At 40.1% G+C, this 27,909-nt stretch overlaps 1 protein-coding gene across 2 annotated transcripts in view; it reads left to right on the top strand.

Annotated features, from left to right (window-relative positions):
* Positions 1 to 27,002, top strand: part of OLFML2B (olfactomedin like 2B) — a 57,837-nt gene extending 30,835 nt beyond the window's left edge. Inside the window, exons 4-8 of one of the 2 annotated variants that reach the window (XM_023501749.2) lie at positions 5,098 to 5,274; positions 10,225 to 10,453; positions 11,097 to 11,672; positions 25,427 to 25,603; positions 26,022 to 27,002. In XM_023501749.2, coding sequence (XP_023357517.1) covers positions 5,098 to 5,274; positions 10,225 to 10,453; positions 11,097 to 11,672; positions 25,427 to 25,603; positions 26,022 to 26,623 — 1,761 coding nt within the window. In that variant the 3' untranslated portion in view covers positions 26,624 to 27,002. Of the gene's footprint in view, positions 1 to 5,097; positions 5,275 to 10,221; positions 10,454 to 11,096; positions 11,673 to 25,426; positions 25,604 to 26,021 lie in introns of both variants that reach the window. The other variant, XM_023501748.2, reaches the window with a different exon arrangement.
* Positions 27,003 to 27,909: the final 907 nt, after the last annotated feature.

The following is a 27,909-nucleotide window of genomic DNA, read 5'->3' as shown; positions in this document are numbered from 1 at the left end:
AACACTTTTTTTATGGTCACAAAGTGCCTTGCCTATTTTTTTATTTGATCTTTACCCTGTGGGAAAACACTGTTATCTGGTCAAGCTCAAGTTCCTTGAGAAAAGAAATTGTTTTCTTTGTGTCTCTTATATGCCCTAGTGCCCAGTACCATGCCAAATTCATCGTAAGTACTTAATTGTATTGAGTTGAATTGAATCTTCATATTAATGAAGAAGGAAGGAAGGAATGAAAGAAGGAAGGAAGGAAGGAAGCAAGGAAGCAAGGAAACGAGGGAAGGAAATAAGGAAAGGAAAAAGGAAGGAAACTAAGAAAAAAGGAAGGAGAGAGGGAGAGAGGGAAGGGAAAGGAAAGAAGGAAGGAAGAAAGGAAGAAAAGAAGGATGCAAATAAAGAAAAGATATGGGAAGGAAGGAAGGAAAGAAGAAAGGAAAGAGGGAAGGAAGGAAGGAAATAGAGAGGGATGGAGAAGGGAAGGAAAGAAGGAAGGAAGAATTTAAAGAAGGAAGAAGGGAAGGAAGGAAGGAGAGAAGAAAGGAAAGAGGGAGAGAAGGGAGGAAAAAAGAAGGGAAAATAAAGGAAAAAGGAAAGGAAGTAAGGAAGGTCTTCCAGAAACTGAGAATTAAAGAGTTAAGTAATTTAATTGCACAGGCCATAACTAATAACCAGAACTTGAACTTAGTTAACCCAGGCCTTCTGACTCTGAAATACTTTCTCACTCCCCTGTCTTGCTCCTTGGTAGCAATCTATACACCAAGCCTATACAGTGAGTTCTGCCTTTGGGTTGAGGCCCATATGAGTCTGCCTCTGGACTGTATTGATCCTTTAGCATCCCAGACTCTTTGCATTTTGGGCATTCTTATTTCATTGCAGGTTACAGCTGCAGGATGTAGCTCAGGCCAATGCCTGGCACAGTGCTGTTATTCAGTCATGGATGACTCTTCATGACCCCATTTGGGGTTTTCTGGGCAAAGATGCTGGAGAGATTTGCCATTTCCTTCTCCAGCTCATTTGAAAGATGAGGAACGGAGAGAGATAGGGTTAAGTGACTTGCCCAGAGTCACCGAGTTGATAAGTGGCTGAGGTCAGATTTGAATTTGGGAAGATTAGGCTTCCTGACTCCGGGTCTGGCTCTCTACCCACTGCTTCACTTAGTTCCCTCCCCCCCCCCCCCCCAAACTAAAGTTTTTAGTCAAACAAATGGCTAATGTGTCTGTGTGTAACAAGCAAGGTTGGGGCAGTACCGAACCCTCATTGCTCAAATGCACAACCCAGAAGGATCTATGTCCCTGGCACTAAATTTTTATTGAATTGAAATGAAAAAGGACTTAGGCAACCCATGAAGCACTCATACCTGCCTGACTACATGTTTACAATTATACTTTACATGTATTAATCCATTTTATCCTTACTACAACCCTGAAAAGTTTTTACTCCCCTCTTCACTTTACAAATGAAGAAACTGAAGTTCATTTAAGTTCCTAAGGATCATAGGATCTTAGATTTAAAGCTTAAAGGCTCATTAAAATGAGCCTGTCAAAACCCTTTTTATCCTTCACTCTCAAGTCTCACCTACTCTTTGAAATCTACCCTGGCCACCCCCAACCTGAAGGGACCTCTTCTTCCTCTAAACCTCGTACCTACTGCCTGAACCCTTCATTTGGAATTTATCCTCCAGACACTATCTGGTGTCTTGTGGATAATCTTTTCATTCCCTCCCCTGCTTCGTCTGTAAAGTCCTCCAGGATGCTACTCTTATATTAGACTGTTTTGTCTATCCCTTAACATCAAGTATTGGTTCCTCATACACAATAGATTTTTTGCTCAAGAAATGACCACCGGTTGACAGTTCTAGTTTAGCTCTGAAAACATTCAGTGTCTGAAGTGAGGCTTGTATAGCTCTTCCAGAACAAGCGATCTTTTAGGAATCATTTCAGTGAGTAGTAAACAAGATTTATAATTAGTTCATGTATTAGGACCACAGAAAAAATTGGGGGAAAGGACCTTGAAGATCATTTAGCCCAGTTATTTCATGTTCCAAATGAAGAAGCTTGGGCCCAAAGAAGGAGAGAAGGAAGTAAGTTTTTATTCAGCACTTATTGTGGGCTAGTCTTTATATTAAGCACTTTACAAACATTGTCTCTTTTTTGCATATTACTAATATTATATCAAGTATAGAGACTTACTCAAGGTCACAAGTCTGGGATTCAAATGAGTGAATGAAAGTATTTATTAAGCACTTAATGCCTGCTGATTACTTTGTTGGGAACTAAGACATAAAAACTGAGGAATCCCTTCCCTCAAAGACATTTGTGTGTGTGTGTGTGTGTAATTGGGCTTAAGTGACTTTGCTCAGGGTCACACATCTGGGAAGCATTAAGTGTCTGAGACCAAATTTGAACTCAGGTCCTCCTGACTTCAAGGCTGATGTTCTATCTACTGCACCACGTAGTTGCCCCCTCAAAGACATTTTAATGGAGGAGATAACATGATAAGGGAAAGATGTTTTCATCAAGGGAGCAACAGGCATGGAGAGTAGAACCAAAGAGAAATTGACCGACGTGTGCTTTTCAGAAGTAATCATAATATTGATCTGATCATGAGCAAGAGATGGAAAAGAAAGAGAGAAGGTATATGCAATGATGTCAAGATGATAGCTAGAAGATGGCCAGAGACATGTGATGTGCTGCATGTTTTGATGTCTTCATGCAAAGTCAGATAGATATGGTGGGTTTTGTGAGTGTATGTTCATTCACTCCAGTTGGGATAGATTGCACTTTCTAATGCAATCATGTGGATAAAGTGCCAAGTTTGAAATCAGGAAAATTTGGGTTCCAATCTCTTTTTAGTTGTATGGATCTATACTATTCTGGGCAAGCAAGTTGATTAACCTGTTTGAGCCTCAGTTTCCTTATCTGTAAAATGGGAATAATAATACCACCCAAATCACAGATTATGAAAAACAAATGAGATGTGTGAAATGCTCTGCTAACCTTTTTATTGTTCTTCAGTTGAGTCCGACTTTTTGTGACCTCATTTGGGGTTTTCTTGGCAAAGATACTAGAGTGGTTTGCTATTTCTTTCTCTGGCTCATTTTACAGATCAGGAGACTGAGGCAAACAGGATGAAATGTCTTGCCCAGGTCACACGCCTAATAAGTGTCTGAAGGTGGATTGAAACTCAGGAAGATGAGACTTTCTGATTCCAGGACCAGCATTCTTTCCACTGTGCCACTGGGCTGCTCCTGTTAGCTAGCCTAATATGTCAAAATCTTCCATTGTTAGCCACTCCAGGATCTACGCCAAGAAAACCTCAATAGGGTCATGAAGAGTCAGACATGACTGAAAAATGAAAAGTAAAAACAACAACCCAAATTGTTAGTGGTACACTATATTGGAATTTGGAGGTTGGACCTGGGGCCTCTGTACTATAGGAACTCTCACGTAGAAAATCCCTTTGCAAGTGGGCAAATGAGAGAATTTCCTGGGGTACAGAGAGTTTTAATATCTTGCTCAGAGTCACACAATAATATAGGGTAGAGGTGGAATTTAAACCCAAGTTATGCTGGATGCTCTTTACTCACTAAGCCTTGTTGTCTCTTTTCCGTTCTCACTCTTCTGAGATATTACACATAAAGTGTTTTTCCAGTTTTAAGGCATTAAAGGAGATAAATATTGTTGCTGGTGGTGGTAATTGTGGTATTATTATTGTTATTATCATTGTAATTATTGCCTTTATGTAGAGGCAATAATGATTGAATTATTAAATTAATAAAATTATTTAAAATTAAAACCATAATAAAATTTAAATAATAAAAAATTTGAAATAAAATGAAAATGGAAAATTGAATTATTAAAATTAAAATTCAATAAATGTTTAAATACTTATTCTGTTCAAAGGACTATACTTGGTCCTGCTTCTTAAGTACTTGAAAAAAATTTGTTTTCTTAGATTAAGTATCTTTCCAATAACCTTCTTCACATTGCTAAGCAAAGGACTTTTTCTTAGTGGTAAGGAAATTTTCAGAATTCCAAATGAACACAAATTTCAAATAAGTGGAATCCAAATGAGGACAATTTTCCTATATTGTTAAAAAAAAAATACAAGACTAGGTAAAGCAGACTGGGAACAAACATGGCAGGCCTTCACACCATAAGGACATATTCCTTGCTGAGTTTGAGTCCCAATTTTAATATTTTCAAGCTGTATGACTTGAGGAAAATCACTCTCTCCCATTCCCTGACCACCATGTTTCAGATGGAAAAAGTAGTACTCAGAGTACTTATCTCACATGGTTCTTATAAAAGGATCTTGTAAATCTTGAAAGAGCTTTTAAAATGTGAATTGCTTTCTTTTTATTATTACAGTGGATTATGAGTAACATAGACCTATCATTAAAGTCAATAAAGACCTAGGTACTCTTGGAAAATATGAGCAGCAGCTTTGCATTTGGGTAATAAATACTAGACAGGAAATCCCTACAACTATGGTGCTAATCCTGTCAGTTACTACCTAGGGTGCCTTCCAAGCAGGGTGTGCTGGTGAATGTTTAACAATCAGCTCTCTAGAAACACTGCCCCCCCACCATAAACATTCCTAAATTTAATCTGTATTATTCCCCTCTTCTGCATCACTTTCTGAAGTCTACACAATCAACAAAACAATGAATCAAGCCCTCATTTGTAGCATTTGCTGATTTCCAAAATATATATGCTCACACTGAGATTTTAACAATCAGCTTTCTGAGCTAGTTTGAACTACCTTCAGCACACCCTTACTTCCAATTCAAATATTCTAAAGTTAAGATGGGCCCGCCCTGAAAACTGTGCCTTGTGTCCTGGCGTCAGTATCGGGCACAATGCCAGAAATGTAGTAGGCACCTGGATACTTGGGAACTGATTACTGATTTCAAAGTTTCTGTGGGAAGTTTGTCCCACATTAAGGAGACAAAGAAGTAGCTGGATTCTTGCTTTGGCAAAGGGATTAGACTGATTGACCTTAGTTCAAATATTTTATGGGTCTCAGAACCTTTTAGCTACAGCTGTTTTCCTGTTGTCATCAGATCCTTTCAAAGGGGCCTTCTCTTTTCTACTTTCCCAGGAAGTTTCTAAAAACCTCACCAAGGAAAATGAACAGATCAAAGAGGACATGGAAGATATTCGGAATGAAATGAACAAGAGAGACAAAGGCAACTGCTCCAGTGGCAACCCAGGAAGCATTCCGAGCCTCCGGGCAGCCTTGCAGGGGGATGCTGCTGCAGCATACGCTCTCCCTGAGGTATGGCCCCACATCACTGCATGTCTTTGATCCTTGTCCCCAAAACCTAAGCCTGACACAGTAGAAAGTTGCCTATGTGATCAGCCTTGCAAGACCCTGAAAAACCCAATTATTCAAAAACATTTTCCCATCGGTCCCTAAAATGCTGGATTGAATTTACTTCTTCAAGTCCTGGCATTGAATGTTTGGGGGCAAGTCCAAATATGTGATCTGGAAACATGTTAAATCAATGCAACTATTTTGTACTTTAGTTTAAATTAGTTCATCAGACCACATCGATTTACTTCATTCTTATTAATTTTTTTTATAAAGCCTTAAGGGAAAAGATATTAAAGCAGGTAGCTTATGAAAATGCAAGACTGTCTGGGAAGATTGGGAGTACAGTCTGTTGCTCAGGAATCATTGTCTCATTGGGATAATGTAGTGGGGAGTCCTGGGGACCAGGATGAAGTATGATTACTGAGAGGGAAAGAGAGTCACCGAAATATGAAATATAGCCTTTTGGACATGAAGACAAACCGCTTCCTAATCCCCAAGAACATGATACTACAGGAGGATTAAGGAACAAATGAGAGAGAACAAGAACACACAGTATAGATTATCTTCTGCAGAGATTGTCTCCAGTACACTGCCCAGTCCAAGCCTGCTGTAGTATTAGGGAAACTAAGGGATGTATCTTTTGAAACTCAGGTGGAGATCCATCCATTCCCACTACTACCAAAAGAGATCAGTTTCTCATGGTCCATCCAGTTGCCTAAGAAAAAAGACTGTTGCTTGTGCCTATGAAATGTGTTTCCACATTTCACAGGGACTGAGTTTATGAGACCTTTTCCTTGGCCTTGATGACAAATACTGTGGTATGTTGAGGAAACCAGATCAGATTTCTTGAGGGCAAACAGCAAACCAAATCAGACGCTCCAAACTTAAAGACCCCCCCTTTTTTTCCTTGCTCAGCAAAGTGAAATTTCCTCCTCTCAAACCCCCATTCATCAGACTGCTGAAGTCAGCACAATCCTTCCCAAGCCAGAGAAGCTGGGATAGAAAAGGGGGTGGGGGATGCAGATGAGGGAAGTGGTGAGGGACACTCAGAGGTGGAGTCTTCCCTCTCATCTCACCAGCCATCTCTGGCTTTTTTGGTGAGTAAAAGGGGGGGGGGGGGGGGAGGATGCAGAGGAGGTAGGAAGGATTTCTTTTGCTTAATTTGAGAGTCACAAAATAGCAGAGTTTCTCAGAATGCAAGCTACACTCTGTCAGAGGCTTGTATTTGGGAAATTTCCTTGCCTGAATGGTCATGGAGTAGATGGGAGGGGAATAGGAGTGGGGCCAGGAATTGAAGTCATGTAACAGACTGCAGGATTAATGAAGGAAAAACCACGGCTTGATGGGGACTACTGCTATGCAGCCTATCCTGTCTCCAGCAAATTCAAGGAAATTATATGTTTCCTGGCAAAAGAAGAGTGATGGTCTTGGTCCATCTACATGTCTGAGGAAGGGACCAGAGTTTCTACCCGCTCCTGTGAGTCTAGAATTAAAGATCCCTTATGGATGTCACCACAAAGCCATGACGACTTGATTTTGCAATGCAGGAGGAAACCAGTCTCCAGCAATTACATTCATCTTATCCTATCCTCAGAACCAAAGGACTGTGGGCTAAGGCCTCTTGTCCCATTTCCAAGAGACTCCTTCTGGACAGAAAAAGAAAGAGCCCTTGAGATTGCTGGCCTAAGGTCTGAGGCCTGGCAAGAAGACCAGGTCTGTCTTTTGGACTAGTGTTTATCAGTCAAGCTTGTAGGGACAATCCTGGCTGAGTACCCACATAGTTATTGTTGGATGTGTTTTTGTTTTTGTTGTTGTCTTTTCATAGACAGCTAATGGGATGTTAGGGTTAGAGTTTTAGGCAAGTAGCCTCTGGAACCAGTTAGGGGAGCATCCCCAACTTCCCAGGACTTAGAGCCATTAATATTCCCAAGCAGGGCATTTGCGTATAAATAAAGGGGTGAAACATCCAGCATCTATTTTGCCATCCTGCAAAGTTTCTCATGATGGTAGGAAGAAGCTAGGCTTGTGGGATGAAGAAAACCTAAAGTATTTCCAGCCCAAAATTTGTAGGTCAACACTAGAGAATGTTTTTGTCTCCAGGGTAAGTGTCAAGTGGTGGGGGAGATTTCCCCTCCTCAGCCAAACAGCTTTGTTCTCTTTGTGAATATTATCAGGGGCTAGAATTACCAGTTTGAAAAAAATTTGACCACTATCCCCTTGGCAAGATATGGGGAGATTACTTTATGGATTAGGCTGAACTGGGAATCTGCTGCTTCCTTAATTGGCTTACTGTTCTAACCTGCCATCCTAGGGACAATTCTGGGCAGCTGGAGATGAAGTTGACTGGGAGAGCAGGAGAGTTTTGTCCTTGTACATTCATAGTGGCCCAAAACAAGAATATATAATGGGCTTCATGAAAGTAGAGATTTTCAAGGATGTTCACGTGACACTTTAGGGAGCATGTGGTAGAGGAAATTTGTTTCAGGAGTGGGTAGGGCTAGAATCACTCCGAAGTCCCTTCCAACTATGAAATACTATACTTTTATGGTTCTTTATATGCAAAATCCTTTCCTTCTGTGAAAAGAAAGTGTAGGAAAGTCTGATTCTGAGAGCTCAACCTCCTGTTCTTATGGCACAGGATTTCAAACACAACTGACCTCCGGGAGTATCATGGTCTCTTTTTCAGAGATGACGCCATATGCAATGATTGCCATTCATATAGGTGAATGGACTAAAAGAATAAACAGGAAACAGTCTCCAATACAGTACACATGGCAGGAGATGGCATAGCACATTGGACTAGGAGGCAAAGGACCTACAATTTAGTCCTGGAGCTACCACTAACTTGCCATATGAATTTTAGCTAATTACTTCCGATTCTAGGACTCACTTTTCATATCAGTAAATGAGTGGATTGGATCAGATAATAATAAGGTCCCATTAGTAGTCCACATTTATGTAGCAGAGGTGCAGTGGCACAAATGTTGGTTTTGGAAATAAAGGAAGAAAGTCATCAAGAATTTATTAAGTACATACTGTGTGCCAGGTACTCTGATAAGTGTTTTACAAATATTATCATATTTAATCCTCACAATAATCCTGGATAGTGAGTGCTATGATTATCCCCATTTTACAGACAGGAAAATTGTCACAAATGGAGGATAAGAGATTTACCTAGGATCACACAGCAAGGCTACATTTAAACTCAGGCCCAGTTTTCCATTCACTGTAATACATAGCAACCTAAGGGTATGAATTTTAATTCTGACTCTGAAACTTATTGTTTTCAGAATCTTGGCCAAGTCTTAACTCTCTGGGCCTCAATTTCCTTATCTATAAATGAAGAGGTTGGACCAGGTGATCTCTGAGGTCCTTTCTAGTTCTAATCTATAGGTCGTGATTTCTAAGGTCTCTAAGATTATCTGATACTTCCTAAGCAGGGATTCTTAGCCCCTTTTGTGTTCTACATACCTTTGGGAATTAGGGAAGGCCCAGGGACTCATTCCCAGAATGTATTTCTGAAATGTATAAAATAAAATGCATGGGATTACAAAGAAAACCAGTTTTATGTTGAAATATACTTTGAGGAAACTGCATTTTGTAATTGAAAAAACAAATTTAAGGCCCTTAGGGAAAGAATTTCTGGGCTAGATAAAATAAACCCTTATAACCATAAATTGGTTAATGTAGAGTCAAAGGAATTTATTTACTAAATTAGTGCTGCAACTCAAATCTTACAACAGAGATATTGGCTTTCATGTAAGCCACCCTTTTCCTCCAAGATCATTTTTGTATGAAATATGAGTATGGTATAGCTTTGCTGTTATTTTTTAGTGTTTACCAAATATATCTCATTTCCTTTATAGACAAGAGATAGATGATTATAGATATAGCTAGATAGTTAGATGATACAAAAATAGATACATAAAGAGAAATGGATAGATGATATAAATATATATATACATAGAGAGAGAGAGAAAGGGGAAGACAGAGACAGAGAAAGAAATAGAGAGAAAGAGAGAGACCAAGAGAAAGAGACAGAGACAGAGAGAGAGAGAGAAATAGACATAGATGTATAAATAATAGAGGACAGAAAGAGAAATGATGGAGAGAAAAGGTCAAGAGAGAAAGAGAGCCCGAGAGAAAAAGAGAAAGGGGTGGGGGGAGAGAACATACATTTTCTAAGTCCTTATTTGGAGCAGGCTCTGTGCTAAGTGCTGGAATACAAATACAAACAAAAAGAAAAATTGAACCTTCCTTCAAAGAGCTTACAATCTAATAGGGGAAGACAATGTGTAATAGGTGCTGAAAAGAAAGGTAAAGGTAGAAAGGAAAAGTGTCAGAATCTAGAAGTCAGGAGTAGAGCTAATAATGAAGTGAGCATGATTGACTCTGAGGATATTACCTCAAATGAAGGTTCTGGGTAGGAACTCATTAATGAAGGGGAGGAGGAAGGCAGGGGGGTGGGAGGAAGAGTAATGGCCTGTATACAGACCAATATAGTAATAATTATCATTACTCTGAAAATCTCTATAGAGCAAAAAAAAAAAAATCCAACCATAGTCGATGAATCTATTTATCTTCAAGCAATACTGGGTCCCAGAAAACAAAATGTCATCAATATGAGGCGGCTTTTTAGAATTAGTTGCAATGGGATTTGCCCATACATTTATTTCTGCTCATTATTTTGGTGCTCTTCTCAATGGGCTTCACTATATTTGGTACAACCTCCCTGACGGACACACCCACCTCATGGATGAGAAAATTCTTAATTGTGGCTGACTTTCCCTCCCATCCACCCCATAGCTGTTAGAATTAAGCATTTGTTGTCCTTGATATCCTTTTGAGCAAGCCTTCCTATTGGTTTTGGCTAAAAGTGAACTAAGTGTGCCTTTCTGTTTTCCAAAGCAGCAGTATGAAGAGCGGTTTCTTCGAGAAGAAACCGTGTCCCAACAAATCAACGCCATTGATCTCCTTCCTCTTCAGCCCCCTGCTCCTCCAGAAGCCCTGACACCACGGAGGCCCCTCCAAAGGCAGATCCATCTAAGGGGTCGGCCAGCCTCCAAACCCACTGTCATACGGGGCATCACCTATTACAAGGCCAAGGTCTCTGAGGAAGAGAATGACATCGAAGAGCAGCGTGAGTTGGGGCTAGCAGGGTCTCCCATGGAAAAGAAAATGGTGGAGTGGGGCCAGTTGCTTATTTGGAAGGCAATGAGTAGACTCATAATGAGAAAGATAGATTTCTTAGATTTGCCTCAAGTCAGCTTTTCTATTGCTATGACTTCTCAGAAGCCAACATTCCTTCTCTATGCTGGATGTTAATTAGCTGCAAATATTCAGGTGTCTCTTTGTGATTGGTTGTATGATTTTGAACAGATCACTTCAATTTTCTGAACCTCTCTCACTTCTTCTGTAAAATGAGAGGGTTCGGGATGGTTTCTTAGGTCCCTTCCAGCTCAGACACTCCCTGATTCTGTGGAAGTGCAGGTCTCTCCTACCTGCAGGAAACACTGGTAAAATTTTAATTTGTTGAGGTCAATTAGTAGAAGAATGGTGGCAAGGGGTAGTATGAAATCCTTAGAAAGTACAATTCCTTCTTCCTATGCATTTTCTCCTCCTTTCACTGGGAACCCCCCAAACTGTTGCCAACTCCAAGGTATAGACGTATGTTGGGAAAAGACTTCTTACTGTTTCCTAAGTACTTTGTGTTCTCATGACAACCAAATTACATCAATCCACTCAACATGTTACAAATGAGTCTTGTGTTGTCTCTTTGGCAGAAGATGAGTTTTTCAGTGGTGAGAATTCCATGGACTTGCTTATCGAAGACCAGCTCTTGAGACATGATGACCTGTTGACTAGCACCACCAATAGGCCGACCACAGTGGGAGGCCTGTCTACCACCCACAGTGCTGCCATAACTACAGACTATGGCACTCAGGCTACACCTGTCAAAGTGGCAGCCACTTTATTCCCACCTATAGCCTCTGATGAATCAACAGTGGGAGTCACCAGGGCCCCTTTGGCCACCTTAAGCAACCAACTCCCAGTGGTACCTACAAGTACAGAATCCCCAGATGATATCCGTGGGGTTACTGGTGAACTGACCTCCCAGGTACCAACAACTACAGTGGCACAAACCACCATCCAGGAACCGCTGACCACAGAGACCTTTACAACAGTTGCCATGGATGGAATGGCAACAAGCACTCATATTGCCCCACTTCCTCCGACCACCATCGGGACAGGGACCGAGGATCCCCTTGGGATAGACACGACTTCTGCCGGAAAAGGCACAACTCCCTCCAGCCCTACTTTAAGCCCAGAAGAAGAAGATGACATTAGGAATGTGATTGGTGAGTTGTCTCTTCCTGAGCCAGGTTAATGAGCTTGATGTGGGTGGAAGTTCTGCATGTTATATAAGAATGGGGATTAATTTCCACTGTTCCAAAAAAAGTTGAATTGTTTCTATTTATAAAATAAATGGGCTTTATGACACTAGGAGAGGCAGGCAGCTGAACTTCATAGTCAACAAGAAGCAATTTAAACAATAGTTCTAAATGTTCATCAGACTCTGCTTTCCAAGGCTTCCTGGAGTGAAAGAGATAAAAACAGACAGGAAGCCAGTCTTGGTGGTACCACCTTGTATTCCTTGGTACTGGGGAAGCTGAGGTTGGTGGATTGTTGAAATCAGGAGTTGTGAGTTGTAATGCAGCTAAAAACGATGGGGTGTCTGCATTAAGTTCTTCACCAGTATGGCGAGTTTCTGCGAGTGGGATGGAGGGGCAATACACCATGCTTTTTTAATAAGGGTAAGCTAAGCCACGTCAGAAAGAGAAGCAATCAAAGCTTCAATTTGATCAATAATAAGATCAGGCCCATAAGTGACCACTTCCTGGGTGACATAAAGATTCCCAATATAAAAAACCAAAAACTAAACAATAACAGCAACAACAAAAATATGCTTCAGCAGAAGCAAAATTCTTGGGTTAGTTCACTATGGTTGCAAAAGAAAGGAAGAATTAAGAGAAACTCCTTCATGGTAGATCAGTGTGAATTCTGGTCATAGATGTTCCCTATGCGTCTTTCTGTTTTATGTGCATAACCCAGAGACGTCTTGTGTTCTGGACCAGGCTCTGAACTACCTGAGGTTTTGAACACTTAGAACACGAAAGGGAAGGACCATGGTTATTCTGTCACAAGATCAGAGATAGCTGTGTCCTGACATGATCTAATCTTTTTCTATTCTCTCAGGAGTGATTGTGCCAGAGAATTGTAGGAACTTGACTATTGGGAATCTTGCATTAAAATTCTCTAAACCTTAGTGTGTAGCAGCTGGAGGAATGAACTGGTAACTACATGCAATGCTAACAGCCACACTAAACTTCTAGAATTCCACCTAATCTCATGTTCTTACTAAGGAATAAAAACACCCTATTCATCTCTGTAATATAATGTAGACAATCTAGGACTTAAAAGTATAGAGTTCTGTTAGTAGATAATAAGGGTGAACATAATAGAAAACAGATTGTGGTATGAATGGTTACTAAAGTCAGAAAATGGCAGTTCCCAAACTCTATTCATATCCTGTCTCATCCCTCCAGATGTTTAGAAAGCTGACTTCTTCCTTCCCCAAATATCCAGAATGTTGGTAGCAAGGGGGTAAAAAGTTGCTAGGGAGTAATTCTCTCTGGGGGTCCAAGTGACAATATCATAATGTTAACTTTGAAGCCTTCTTTGTTGATATCTAGATTGGTTTTGGGCTTTTCCATTGCTGCCATACCCTACCTTCCTGAATGGAGGTATCTTTCCACTATCTCTCCATACTATCTCTCCAGGGTGTACAACACTCTGATATTACCACCATAACAAGATCTTCTGACATTGATTCCAATTGATGAAGTATCAGTCTTGCAGGAGGTCTGAAATCTCTATTTTCACTATCCTAAACTTTAAAGTCTACTTTAAAGATACTTTAAAGGCAGGCTACTTCCTAAATAAACATTGCTAAATAAATTGCTAAATAATTGTTAAATAAATTGCTAAATAAACAGATAAGCTTTTTTTCCAGGCATCATCATCCAAAAATATTATATATTGATTAGATGTACAGGGCCAGAATTGTAATTCTGGCTTTGGGGAGGTATTGCAAATGAGACCTTGCTTATGTGGATGGACTCAAGACATTAAATAAATATATAGAAAAATTTGGGGGATTTCCCCCCATGGGTTATCCAGTTTGTTGTAGGAAATTTTGGAAAGTTTTTATTTTTTGGAAATCATTTATAAACACTCATCTCAGACAACTGTTCCCTACATGCTGATGTTGGGTATTGATGATTTTTATGATCGTTTTAATCCAACAAACATTTGTTGAGTTCTTGGTATATAAAAAGTAAAAGACAAAGTGGGATAGTAGGTAGGGAGTCAGGAAGACATAGCCCCCAGTCCCATCTCTGACATTACTTGTGTATTAAGTGACTATGGGCAAGTCACTTAATCTATCAACAACCCGGGCTGTTTTGCAAGGTCACGTTACAGATGAATTGTTGGTATGGATAAACACAGGGAGATTCTACACAAGGAATTTCCCACATTGTTAATATTATAAATTCAGGCCAAAAGAAAAAAATGTACAAGGCACTGTGCCAAGTGATTAAGGACAAAAAGACATGGTACCTACCCTCCCCAAGTTTACAGGGAGATAAGATAGGGAGACAACATGGAAATAAAACACCTGTGCAGATAAGTATAATACAAAATAGCAATCAGGAGAACGTGCTATGAGGAGCCCCAAATAGGAAGAGCATCCTTCTAGCTTCAAGAATCAATGGAAGCTTCAGGGAGGAGGTGACATTTCAGCTGAACTTCAAATGAGTGCTGAGATTCAAAAGATGAAAATGAATGTGGGGGCATCCCAGCATTAGCTGATGATGTGAGCAAAAGCAGAGAAAGATGGAACAGATTTGATCAATAGTGAGTACATTAGTTTGGGAGAAGTATAGAGCATTTGAAAAGTAAAAGGAAATAAGGCTGAAGAGGTATGTTGGAACCATGTTATAAAATGTCTTGAATGCCAAACTATGGAGTGAAGACTTTAATCAGTAGGTACTGGGAAGAATTTTAAGCTAAGGAATAACGTAATTATGGTTACGTGGGCATTAGGAAGAGTAATCTGGCAGTTGTATGAAGTATGAATTGGAACAGGGAGGAATTAGGGACAAAGAGACTAGCTAGAAAGTAATTGAAGTCATTTAGGTGAGAGATAATAAGGATCTGCCTTAGGATGGTGGCAATTGGGAGAGAAAGGAAGGGACAGGTGGGAATTAGAATTGATTAGAGTTCAGAAGTTGTTTGGATAGAGGAATAGAAGGAGGAAGAGATTACTCTTCAGGGATTGAGCCTGATTGACAAGGTTATGTTAAATTGCCAGCAAAAAGTAAAACAGTTCTCCCTCAAAAAGCTTATATTCTAATTCTATAATAGCATCATATTATATAATAATATTATATTCTAATATATGTGGAGAAGACCACATATAACAGGAGAGCAGAGAAGGTGAAGGGGGTAGAGGCAGTAGGACCCAAGTTGGGACAATGTAGAAAAGAATCAGGAACTGAGTTGGGTTAGAGGTGAGCTTGGCTGTATGATGAAAGGTGGTGCTTTTAGGGATAATAGAGCAGGCAGAAAGAAGAGCAAGTTTCAGAGGAGGGATTGGCATTGTAAAGGTAGGGGAAGATGATAAGTTCAGCTTTGAATGTGCTCAACTTGAGATATTAGCCACATATCTAGGTAGAAATGCCCAAAAGGTAACTGAAAATGTGAGTTAGGGAACTAAGAAGAGAGGGAGGTTGGGGGAAAGAATCCTTTGAAAAGAATTAGTCCTTGATCTGTGGTGTCTTCATTGACTTCCCTGTAATCATTCATTCATCTATTCATTAACTTGTTCATTCAGTCCACAAACATTTCTCTAGCACCTACCTGTGTCAAGAACTATATCAAGCATTGGGGAAAGAAAGAATCCATACTTTTAGGAGCTTGCATTTTATTGAGGAGAGGGAAGAGAGAGGTAGATAAAGGCATGTATTCAGATAAATAAACATGTACAAAGTAAATGCATGTTTCCAAATAAATATATATAAAGTGAATGCATGTATCCAGAAAAATAAATATTAAAAAATTAAATACATGTATCAAGCTAAATATAGACAAAGTAGATACATGTATCCACAGAAATATATACAAAGTGGCTATATCTTTTCAGATAAATTAATAGATACAAAATGAATGTATGTATCCAGATAAATATCTACAAAGTAGATGCATGTATCCAGATAAATAAACATATACAAAGTATATGTGTAAATCCAGATAAATAAGTATAGACAAAGTAGATATGCGTATCCAGATAAATACAAAGTGGATGCATCTTTCCAGATAAATAAATATATACAAAGTGCATACACGTTTCTGGGTATATATGTACAAAGTGAATGCATGTATCCAGATAAATATATATAAAGTAGATACGTGTATCCAGATAAATATAGACAAAGTGAATGCATCTTTCCAGATAAATAAATATCTAAAGTAGATGCATGTTTCCAGAGAAATAAATATATACAAAGTGAATACATGTTTTGCAGGTAAATATGTACAATATGAATACATATATCCAGATAAATATATATAAAGTAGATATATGTATCCAGATAAATAAAGACAAAGTAGATGCATCTTTACAGATAAATATATGCAAAGTGAATGCATGTTTTCAGATAAATAAATATATAAAGTAGATGCATGTTCCCAGAGAAATAAATAGATATGAAGTAGGCATGTTTCTGGATAAATAAATATATGCAAAGTAATGTCAAATGAGAGGAGGGCATTAAAACAACTAAGGAATCTGGAAAGTTTAAGCTGAGTCTTGCTAGAGGTTCTTTGAGGAAAATTCTATGAGATGATAAATTTGAGGCACGGACCCCATTTTGCAAGCTGAAAATGGAGTTATGGTACTACTAGGATTAGAGTTAAAGATAGGGTTAGGATTAAAGTTTACTTCTTGTGGATGTGCCCTCAAGGAGCATACAGGTTAACAGAAGATGCATCATGCAAGCACTCATATATAAAGAATATAAAGGCAGGGAAGGTTTAGACTCGCAGTGGTCCTCAAAGTATAGTCCAAAGAGTTGTTGGGGTCTCTGAAACCCTTTCAGAGTGTTTACAAATTCAAAATTATTTTTTATTTCTAATATAGTAAATAGCTATAAATATAACCCATGTGAACAAAAAACTCTTTGAACAGATCCTCGATAGTTTTTTTTTTTTTTTTTTTTTTAACAATATGAAGGGATTGAGAACAAAAGTTTGAGAACCACTGGACTTTAGAGGTTGTCCTAGAAGAAAGGCATTTAGGTTAAGGAGGCCCAGGAAAGGCTTATTATGGAAGGCAGAACTTTAGTTGAGAATTGAAAGAACCGGAAGACACAAATGAAAACGGAGCGAATTCCTGGCAAAAAAGAGTCAGACAATGAAAAGTCTGGGAGTCGGGAGATGGAGCGTCTTGTGTGACGGTGATTTTAACTCAAGAATAATCAATCTACTGTTTTGCCTTGGCAGTTATAAAATGAGACGATCTGTCCAGTTCCCAGCTCTAACATCTGGTGATGCTGTAGCTAACCATTGAGTATGAGCCTTGACATTTCTAGGACAATTTCAAATGTGTTTTTTTAATGGGTCTGCTTTTAAATGGAGACACCATATTCCAGTGATTTTAAACCTGGCTTTGTGACACTCCAGGCTGTCTCTAATCATTCCTTTCCCTCCTACCCCACCCACCCCCAATATTACAAATCTCCAAAAATAAAATAACTTTTTTGCTAACTTTAGCAGCAAACATAAATTGGCGCCAGACAGTACTTTAGTCAAACAAACAATGACAGACTGGAGAAGCTATGAAAGGGTGGGAATCATTGCCTAGTTCTTGCTTCGCTCTGACAACTGCCGGCAGCCCCAAACTTGGATGTGATCTGGGAAGGGAATGCAGAATGCAGTCAAATCTCCCTGCTTGCCACGTGGTCAGTGCCTTCCCAGTTTCCCAGACCTACAATTTCTGGTGCCTTTGCATGGAGTGAGAGTGAAGGAGGTTAGGGAGGAAGGATTCTTGGGGTTAAGATAATAGACTTTGTCTAGTTTTTTAGTTTAGTGAAGAGACTGAATTTGTCTCTAAAGAGCATAAAGTTAATAGTCCCCATCTTTGCACTTTCTCCCACTAAATTGAAAGGCAGACTATTCCTGGAGGAAGTATGTGATAAAGAAGCATCCAAACGTTCCACTATGCCCTGGCACTTCAACCTATAGTTGGTAGACAAAAGTGATACTATCACTTGCTTTGTATGGTGCCTTAGAAAACAGTAACAATGACAAAAAGATTGGCCCCAGGATTTTCCCTATCACCTTCCTTAAGTAACTTAATATTCAGGAATCTCTACTCCACTCCCACCCATCCCCATACCAAATTCCATGGACATATTCTGGCTTCCATGACTGTCCTCGCTCAATTTCAAACCCCAAAGTCAGATCTTTGAAAACTCCTGAAAATTCAAACTTTCCCCTAAGAGATAGTGAATTGGCTTGGTGTGGTGGACTTCTGACCTCCCAGTCAAAATACCTGGATGCTAATCCTGCTATTCTTGGAACAAATAATTTCTGGGCCTCACTTTTCTTATCTGTGAAATGAGGAGATGGAAATAAATCATTTCAAAGGTGCCTGCCAATGCCTAAATTCTGTGGTTTTAGTTTTTTAATAGAAAATAGACCTTTCCTAGAGCTTTGAAATATTTGGTCCAATGAGCCCATGAAGTAAAAATTAATGTGATTGTTCTTTGAAACAATCTTAGAGAAGTGTCATCCTTTGTGTTCTGTGTCCCAGCCCAAAACATTTTCTTCCTCTTGAAGATGAAAGGATGTTGTCTTTACTTTTCCAAAATTCCAAATTGCTGCCAAGGATGAGAAAATTGAAATGACCCTCATTTTTAACTTTCTGGCAGGAATATCTGGACTCTAAAGTGTTATGTTGGCCCCAGTTTAGCCTAACTTCAAACTGAAAAAAAATTGCTTTCCATCCATCCACCAAACTTGCTTGTCAAGGGGACAAGAAATTACTGGGACTTGGAGGAATTAGGAGATGTCAGTAATTGATGGTCAGAGTAGCTTCAGGAAACCAGCACAACTTAGCTTTAAACTTGTGGCTCCCCTCTAGCTGTATCAGGATGGACACTTCTGAACTTGAGAGAAGAAAGAAAGAAGATTGGTCTGATGATGTAATAGTTAATAAGTAGTATTTTTTAGTAATAAGAGTCAATCCCCATCTGTGATCAGTATGCCCTACTTGTGGAGTCATTTATAAGGAACATGTTACCACCATCAGGGAGGAAGGCAGAGAAGCTATGGGCCCAATGAAGCAGTCAGTGTTGCCAGTAGATCTCACAGAGCACCTTAGTCTATTTCTCGCTGGAGTTACCTAAAAGACAATAGATAAAAAAAATAGGGAAATCCAGAGTCTTGGGGCTGGTTTTCCTAAATTAACCCAATTTCAGTGATGGCAGAACTGAGTGCTATGACAGAAGGATGAACAAGACTGGCTAAGGAGACAGCTTCATAGTAGAGTATCACAGCCCTAAGTAGATTCAGTGGCATTATCAGTATGTTAGTGTATATTTCCCTTGGTCTAGTGTTTCAGGAGGGAAGACTTGTATGTTGAGATATTCTTTAAGCTACTTGGTATCTTAGGTACAGAAAACACCCAAAGGATTGGTTAATAAAATTGTGTTACAAGCTGACAACAGCTGTGACCTAGATAGTACCATTTGAGGTTTTCTTTATTTTTTGGCTGAGTTTCTATCAGAGATCATGGGACCCTGCCAGGGAGAAGGATTCATTAAGCAAGTCCTTGTTGTGAAGAATGATGTGGAAAGTCTGTTCAGGTCATCCCAGGGAGCCACAATCTAGAACTTCCTCCAAAGTTTCTTGTTGCCAAATCTAATGAACTTTTCTCAATACCTTGATTTCCCTGCAGCACCTAATACTACCAAGTACTTGGATATCTTTTTCCCTTCTTCTGGGTTTTAATGGTGTTTCTCTCTCCTGCTTCTCCTCTTCTCCCCACTCTCCTTTTTAGTCTATTTTTGCTGATTCATCATCAGTGTCCTCCCCTTAACTGTGGGTATACTCCAAGGCTTTGTTCTGGGACATCTTAGCTTTTCTCTTTCTCCACTTTCTCAGTTGGTAAAATGATCATCCTTCCCTGCCATGAACTGAATTATCTCATCTATGCAGATGACTCTTAGATCTTTCTATTCATTATTTTTCTCCTGTGTTTCAGCCTCACATCACCAACTAATTGTCTATTGGGCAATTCGAACAGGATGTTCTATAGACATCCCAGGATGTTTAAAACAAGAGCTCATTATCTTTCCCCCAGACCTACTCTTTCTCTGAACTTCCATATTTCTGTTCAAGGCACTGCCATATTGCCACGACTTCTCATTCTCTCCAATTCCATCTTTTCAATCAGTTCCCAAATCTTGTCATTTTTATCTCCATGATCTCTCCTGTATTCCCCCTTCTTCAACTCACACAAACTACCACCCTAGTTTAGCTCATCATCTCCTGAATTATGGCAAGAGCTTCCTTGTTCAGGTCTCACTGTACTTCAATCTATTCTACATAGAGCTGCCAGAATGATTTTGCTTAAACACAGGCTTGACCGTGCCATTCCTCCAGTAAGTAAATGCCAATGGCTTTCTCTTACCTAGAGTATAACATTTAAAGATGACCATTTAAAGCCATTCACAATCTGGCTCCCACCTACCTCTTCAGCCTTATTACATATTTATTTCTTTTTCCTTAATTTATGGTCCAGCCAAATGGCTATGCTTATGGTTCTTATACATAACACTGGAGTCCTCATCTCTGTGCTCTTGCATTAAGCTTAGGATGCATTCCCTTTTTACTTTCATCACTATTTACTTAATGATTCAGCTCAAGTACCATCCTCTATAGGGAGCTTCCAAAATATCCTTTCTTCCAAAATTACCTTGAGTGTGTATAGTCTATATATACTTATATTGTTTCTCCTCCTACCCACTCCCAATCCCACTCTCAAGAAAATACAATTTCCATGTGTTCAAGAACTTTATTTTTAAGTAATTAATTTTTTTTCATTAAATGAAAATTTGCTATCTCTCACTTCTAACCCTCTTTCTCCTTCTTCCCTCCTCTCCCTCTTTTCTCTCTCTCTCCTTCTTCTCCTTCTTCCTCTTCCTTTTCCTTTCCCTCTCCCTCTCCCTCCCTCTGCCTCTGTTCTTTCTGTCTTTCTTTGTCTCTCTCTCTCTCTCTCTCTCTCTCTCTCTGTATGTGTGTGTATGTCTCTCTCTGTCTCCCTCTGATTCTCTCTCCTTCTCCCTCTCCTCTCTCTCTCTCTCTCTCCTTCTCCTTCCCTTTCCCCCTTCCTCTTTCCCTCCCTCCCTCCTCCTCTCTCTTTCTCTCCCTTCCTCTCCCTTTCCCTCTCTGTCTCTCTATCTCTGTGTCTCTCTCTCCCTGTCTCTCTGTCTCTCTCTTCTCCCTTCTCTGAGAAAACTAGAACAACAACAAAAACCACAAAGTCCTGCTTACAAACATATAGAAAATTCCCACATTGATTTGGTCCAAAAAGATATGTCTCAATGACTTTCCCCACTTTGTACTTAGCATTTAATTGGTAGTTAATAAATGCTTCTTTGCTTGATTGATTGGGATAGATCAAGAAACTCATAGAAGCATTCTGAGCGTCTCAATTCTTACCAAGAATCTTGGTGGCACCTGAACACTGGGAGAAGAGAAAGTGGGGGGGAGGGGGAATCTCCATTTGCCTGTGCCTGGCTGAGTCTGTGCATCCCTTGTGGAAAGACCAGGTCAGAGCTTGGGAGGATGTGGGGATGGTGTGCAAACATTGCAAAGTTTGAGCTAATTGTTGATTGGCAGCAAAGATCCTTCCAAATGCCAGCGAATGAGCTATTTTCCATCAAAGCTCTGAAGGCTGAGTCTAGCCAGGGACTCAATTTTATTGTTAAAATGGATGAGTTCAATTGTAAGAGAATGAGCCGCTGGCCTTTGTACCATTCCTCTGCCTGGTTTCCTGTTTGTTTCTAAAAGGCAAAATCATGACTGTTTTAGTCCAACTTGTACCTGACAAACCTCCCACAAAGCTGTTTACACACGACCTTGCACACAGCTACTGAGCCTGGTTGGGAAAATATAGAAGCAATGAAGGGGGGAAGAGGGAAAGAAGGTGAGTTTTGATCGTCAACAACAAGCATTTATTAAGCACCTACTATGCACCAGTCACTCTGCTAAGTGCTAGTGATACAAAGAAGGGCAAAAGACTGTCCTCAAGGAGCTTATAATCCAATGAGGGAAACAACATGTGAGTAATAATATACAAACAAGATATATTCAAGACACATTGGAGATAGTCCACAAAGAAAAGACATATGCAGTAAGGAAACTCAGGATAGGGAGAATTTTAGCTGAGACTTCTTAAAGGGAGCTACAAAACCATGAGGTAGAGATGGGGAAGCAGGGAATTCCATGCGTGCAGCACGGCCAGTGGCTGATGAAGTGCAAGATTTGGAGTCAGAGATTTTGTTCAAATCTTACCTCTGACATTTCTCAAGTATATGACTCTGGACAAGTCAATTAATTCCAGTTTCTTCTGGAAAGTGTGAGGAGATAAAAACACTTAGTTGTTGTGAGATTCAAATAGATAATGAATAGATGCAAACATTTTTATATAAGGTTTTCCAAAGGTCTTAATTCAGCTTTAAGCTTTAATAGCTTCCCAAATGCATGTTAAACACTAATAGTTTAAAACTGCCCTAATCTCAAAGGGCTGCCTCTGCTATTGGTCCTGGCTCTATGAGCACCAGGCTTGGGAAGCAGGCCAATAGGCCTGCAAGCCTGGTGATCCTGGAGCTGGGACAGAAAGTAGATCTAGCCTCCAAGCTGCTCCAGGCCTCCAGAGTGGATGAGGAGGGCCTGCTTTGCACAATCTGCTTTCATGGCTTGAAATTTAAAGTAACTCATTGGGGACCTATGAGTACCCTGAGGTAACACATTAATGAAATCTGCCAAAACTGACCTGAAACTCTGAGTCACTTTCGTCACAGACAAGCAAATGTTCCGTCAGGTCTTTTCACTGCCATCTCTGAGACATTGGGGAGACCACCGATTGTCAATTTTGTTTCTCTAGAAAGAATATCTAAGCTGGGGGAAAAAAATTGACACAGGTCAGTATAAAATATGGCTCTTAAGTCCTGGATTTAATTTTTTCCTCATCAAAGATATCAGGACAAGTCTATTCAAGAGAATGCTAACCCTTTCCAAGTTGGTGTGTTGGAAAGAAGAAAATAAGCATTTATTAATCATCTACTACATGTCAGGCTCTATGCTGAGCATTTATAAATTTTATTTTATTTGATCCTCACAATAATGTTATGTGGTAGGGGTTGTTACTATCCCCATTTTATAGTAGAGGAAATTGAAGTTGACAGCTGTTAAGTGATTTGCACATGGTCACAGCTAATAAGTATCTAGGACAGGATTTGAATTCAAGTCTTCCTAATTCCAGGTCCAGTTAAATCTACCTAGAAAGCCTCCTGGTAAGCTTGAGCAACTAAACACTGATTCCAGTAAGGCTGCGCTTACTTCCAGTTACACACTGGTTAGACCATTGGGCCGGAATATTGTGAGTTCAAATAACAGGATCAAGTTAAATCATATTTGTAATCCACTTTGCAAACCTTGCTAGCTATTATTATTAGACTGTGTTTTTGGAACTCCTGAAATTATTAGTCATAAGTTTAGAGCTGGAAGGAGCATTATAAGTCACCTTGGCCAATTCCTTTGTTTTATGGATGAGGAAACTGAGGTCCAGTAAGGTGCCATGATTTTGCTCAAGGCCATTTTGACAGTAAGTGATAGAAATGCTTGGTTCCTTGGGCTCCAAAGAAGTCCACATTGGGCACCCTGAAGTAGAACCACCAATATGATCACTGACATGTTTTACTAGACTTGGCTCTGAATGACTTTGAATTGCACATAAAGATCCATTCCACTCCCAGAGCATGAATTTTTACTTTGCTTGTGAACATTTTGGAGAACCACCCTATAGACTCCAAAGGAAATCTCAGATGAGTTCTTTAAAAGTTTAAATTGTTGCCCGGAAAAGTGAGTGCACAATAAAAGGGATTATGCTCATTTGTGTGAGTATAGCATTTGTTAAATCAATCACATGGCTTAACTTCATACAACAAATGGATCCTCAGACCGCCAAAAGCCTACGCCCAGCCCTGCCACCAGACCCACTTTAAGACACAGCCTTGCTGCCTCTGGCATCTGACCTTGGCACCCACCCTTCGTGGGCCCCATCAGGCCTTCAGTTTATTTCTGTTTCCTATTCTTCTTGGCATATAGTCTTGTCTGCTGACCTCACTACCACTGTAAACTGTTCTTCCAGGGCAAAGTACTAGAGATAGAGAAACTGCACATAGCTGGTTTCTGGAAGTGCTTTAGCCCTAAGTCTAGTCAACAGTCAATATCATGCTTCTTGAGCATATATAACCCCCCCCCCCCCAAATACAGCTTCTTTCTATTCTAATGACCAGTCTGCTATGAGGTAAGCACATATGGCCAGCCTAGCACAAACTTTCAGGATGATTATTTCCCTTGTCCCTCCATTAGGACTGTCTGGGCATTTCAACAGATGGTACCCCAATCGATCAATCATGTGGGATTCAGTCAACATTTGGCAAATAGCTGTCTAGTCTCTGCAAATTGTTATCAGCCCACAAAGATGTTAACACCATGTTCAATGAGAGAATGTATGTTAGTTGACTAGGCATTTTGTTATGAGTTTTATTTTTATTTTTGTCTTTTTCTAGTGGAGTAGAGAGAGAAAATAATTGATTGTAAATTGAAATTGAAATTGAAAAACCATTAAAAATCCTTTCTTTCTAAAACCAATACTTAAGTTGATCCTTTCTTCCCTCTCTTCCCTCTCCCCTTTCTCTTCTTTCTTCCCCTTTGCTTTTCCCTCATCTTCCTCCCCTCATCCTCTTCCTCTTTTTCCTCTTCTTCCCTAAGCTGAAGTGCTATGTTACTAGAGGGACAATCAAGCCAAAGTCACCAATATAATTCGGTTTGGGAGATACCGGACAACATAGGTATCTCTCCTCTGACAAAAATCTTATACAGCTCCTATTAAGTAAATTTTGTATTCCTTTGAACTATCATTCAAAGCTTTCTACAAACTTGGCCCCTTATCTCCCCTTTTCAACCTTATCACTTTATCTTCCTCCATATATTCTAGAGTATTCTCTGCTGAATTTCTCCCTGTGGTATAAAGCCCATTTCAAATTCTGCTTCTTTCATGCCGCCCTCTCCATTCCCTATGTCAGTAAGCCTCACATGGAATTTTCTTTTGCGTGATTATATTGCATTTACATAACAATGTGTAACATAGTCATATGCATTTGTGTCTCACCCCTTATTAGACCAAATGAAAGCTCTCTGGTGAGGGGGCTATATCTTGGCTAAATCCTTATCTTCTCCAGTACCTAGCACAGTGCTCTGCACACAATAGACATTTAATCATTATTTGAGTCAAATTGAAAGATCCCTTTGAGCTCCAGGATTCTATGATTTGATTTCCAAAAAGTTAGGGACTGAATGTCCCTACATCAGCCCCAGACACAAGGTCCAGAATTCCTCCCCCAGCTGTATGAAAGGAACAGATCAAATAATTTGAGGAGTGATTTTTACATCCTATCCACAAGTAAGTCTATCCACCTTGGTCTCTAGGCAGTCCTGCACTGTCTCCATTATATAGCAATATATCAATGTTTATTAATTAGCCAATGAGGGAAAGCCTCAGTGCTTGCTCAACAGTAATAAAGTAGTCAGCCTTATGGAGTGTTCAGCCTCCTTTGTTGCTTCTGGACCGAGTCTTCCTCACATGAGGCTTATTCATTGTTTGCTTAATAATTTTTTTTTTCTTGATCTCTCATAGGAAGGTGCAAAGACACCCTCTCCACAATCACTGGTCCCACCACTCAGAACACTTATGGGAGGAATGAAGGGGCTTGGATGAAAGATCCCTTGGCCAAGGACGAGCGAATTTATGTTACTAATTATTACTATGGCAATACTCTGGTGGAGTTCCGAAACTTGGATAACTTTAAACAAGGTATGCGCCCAAAGTCACCCCAGATGACTCCTCTGATGGAGAGCCCCATCCCTTCTTCAGTTTAGACCATGTCTTAGTCAGAGAATAGAACATACAATGAAGTCAGGAGGGTTCTTTAGCCTGATCATGTGGGTGAGCAGATCCCTTGAAGACTGATGCTAAAGTAATTCTCAATTGCCCCAGTGTCTCTTTTAATGAGGAAAAGCTTAGGGGGAACTGGTGACAAAGATGCAAAGTTGGGATGTTCCTGCCAAGCCTTTGGGGCTTTACATGCCTTAGAGTTGTATGTTTCTCACCCTCTCTGAATGAGGCTCCCCAAGAGCCACTAAGAGGTGTGGAGAGCAGCCTTGTTTCTCTTACTTGCTCATCCTTCTTCCCCTTTGATTTGATCATTGCCTCTTCATGCCCTCACCTATAGGTCGTTGGAGCAACTCCTACAAACTTCCATATAGCTGGATCGGCACAGGCCATGTTGTGTACAATGGAGCCTTTTACTATAACCGTGCCTTTACTCGCAATATCATCAAGTATGACCTGAAGCAACGGTACGTGGCCGCGTGGGCCATGCTCCATGATGTAGCCTATGATGAAGCCACACCTTGGAGATGGCGGGGCCACTCGGATGTGGACTTTGCAGTCGATGAGAATGGCCTGTGGCTTATCTACCCAGCTCTGGATGACGAGGGCTTCAGCCAAGAGGTCATTGTTCTTAGTAAGCTCAACTCTGTGGACCTGAGCACACACAAGGAGACCACTTGGAGGACCGGCCTCCGGCGGAACTTCTATGGCAACTGCTTTGTTATCTGTGGGGTACTCTATGCTGTGGACAGTTATAACCAGCGCAACGCCAACATCTCCTACGCCTTTGACACCCACACCAATACCCAGATAGTACCAAGGTTACTCTTTGAGAATGAATATTCTTATACCACCCAGATAGACTACAATCCCAAAGATCGCCTACTCTATGCCTGGGACAATGGCCACCAGGTCACCTACCATGTGATCTTTGCCTACTGACACCTCCTCCTGTGCAAGTTGGGGCAGTAAAGGGGCCACTAGCACCTTTGTATGTGTGTTTGTGTGTGTGCGTGGGTGTTTGTATGTGAGTGTGTGCCTGAAAGATTATTATTATTTGTACAAATTGGTACAAAGGGTGAAATGACAGTTTGGGTCTTTTTCTTAACATGGATTGTAGATCAATCCTTTATATGTGCTGGTCTCTTCTTCTAATTTTTTTTAAGTACAAATGTGCAGTTCTATTTGACCAGTAACCACTCTTCCTCTAATCCTAACCCCTCCATCTTCCATTTCTTATTCTCAGATTGTAAAAACAGGGATTCCTTCATTAGGTAATATAACCCATCTGGATCAGGCAAGAGGAGAGGAAGAGAGAGGTTCAAGTGGAGAAAAAACAAAATGAAATATATAAATAATGAGCTTTTTTTTTTAATCATGAAGACTTAAGATTGTGTTTTAAAAAGTTTAAAAAAAATCCAACCTGTAACAAATACTTTTTTTTAATAAAAAAGATATAAAAGCTATGCCCCCAACTTGACTTTTTTTTTTTGCTTAATGTGGCTGTAGCTGGTTGTGGATGTCTGTGTGATTGTAGATCTCCTTAATAAGGGAAAACAGTTGAGGTCCTGCTTGATCACCCATCACTGAGTAGAATCATTAACTTCACATGGATGGCTTGAGCATAACTACAGTCTACACTGAAGATTTCTCTACTGGGGACTATTTGAAAAGAAATGTCAGCCCTCCCCTCTAGCATTTTGGTACTATTCCTTCCATTTATACCACTATACCGATCTTTTTGGTCACACACACACACATTTTCTTTCTCCCTGAGACTTTGCTTTGATAGGTACCTAGCCAAAAGTTCCTGCTTCTGGATTCAAAGAAGATTGCCAGCCTTGAAACCAGAAAGTTAAGAGAAAATGTTTATATGTCAGGGAAATGCTAGAGCCCCCTTTTTTCAGATAGTGAAATCCTCCTTCTTAGACAGTTTCAGGAAAACACTAGCCGGAAAAAATGAAACTGACCTGCTGCAGAGGATGGAGGGCAGAACTGGGCAGAGACACAGAATGACAGGAGGCCTATTGTGGAACTGCCCCACTGACCCCATATCCTATCAAGGAAGCAGCTGGATACTCTCTGTATCCTGCCTGGTCCTCCCTGCCACTCACATACATCCACCTTGTGACTTTTCTATTGAATGCAGGATAGCACCCATCTCATTTCTCCATATCTTTGGCCAGACTCCCTCTTATCAGCTTTTTGTATGTACATATTGCCAAGAA

The sequence above is a fragment of the Sarcophilus harrisii genome, chromosome 4 (assembly GCF_902635505.1).
Source record: "Sarcophilus harrisii chromosome 4, mSarHar1.11, whole genome shotgun sequence".
NCBI lineage: Eukaryota > Metazoa > Chordata > Mammalia > Dasyuromorphia > Dasyuridae > Sarcophilus > Sarcophilus harrisii.
Note: the sequence above shows the minus strand (reverse complement) of the source record. Positions and strands in the feature narration are given on the sequence as shown.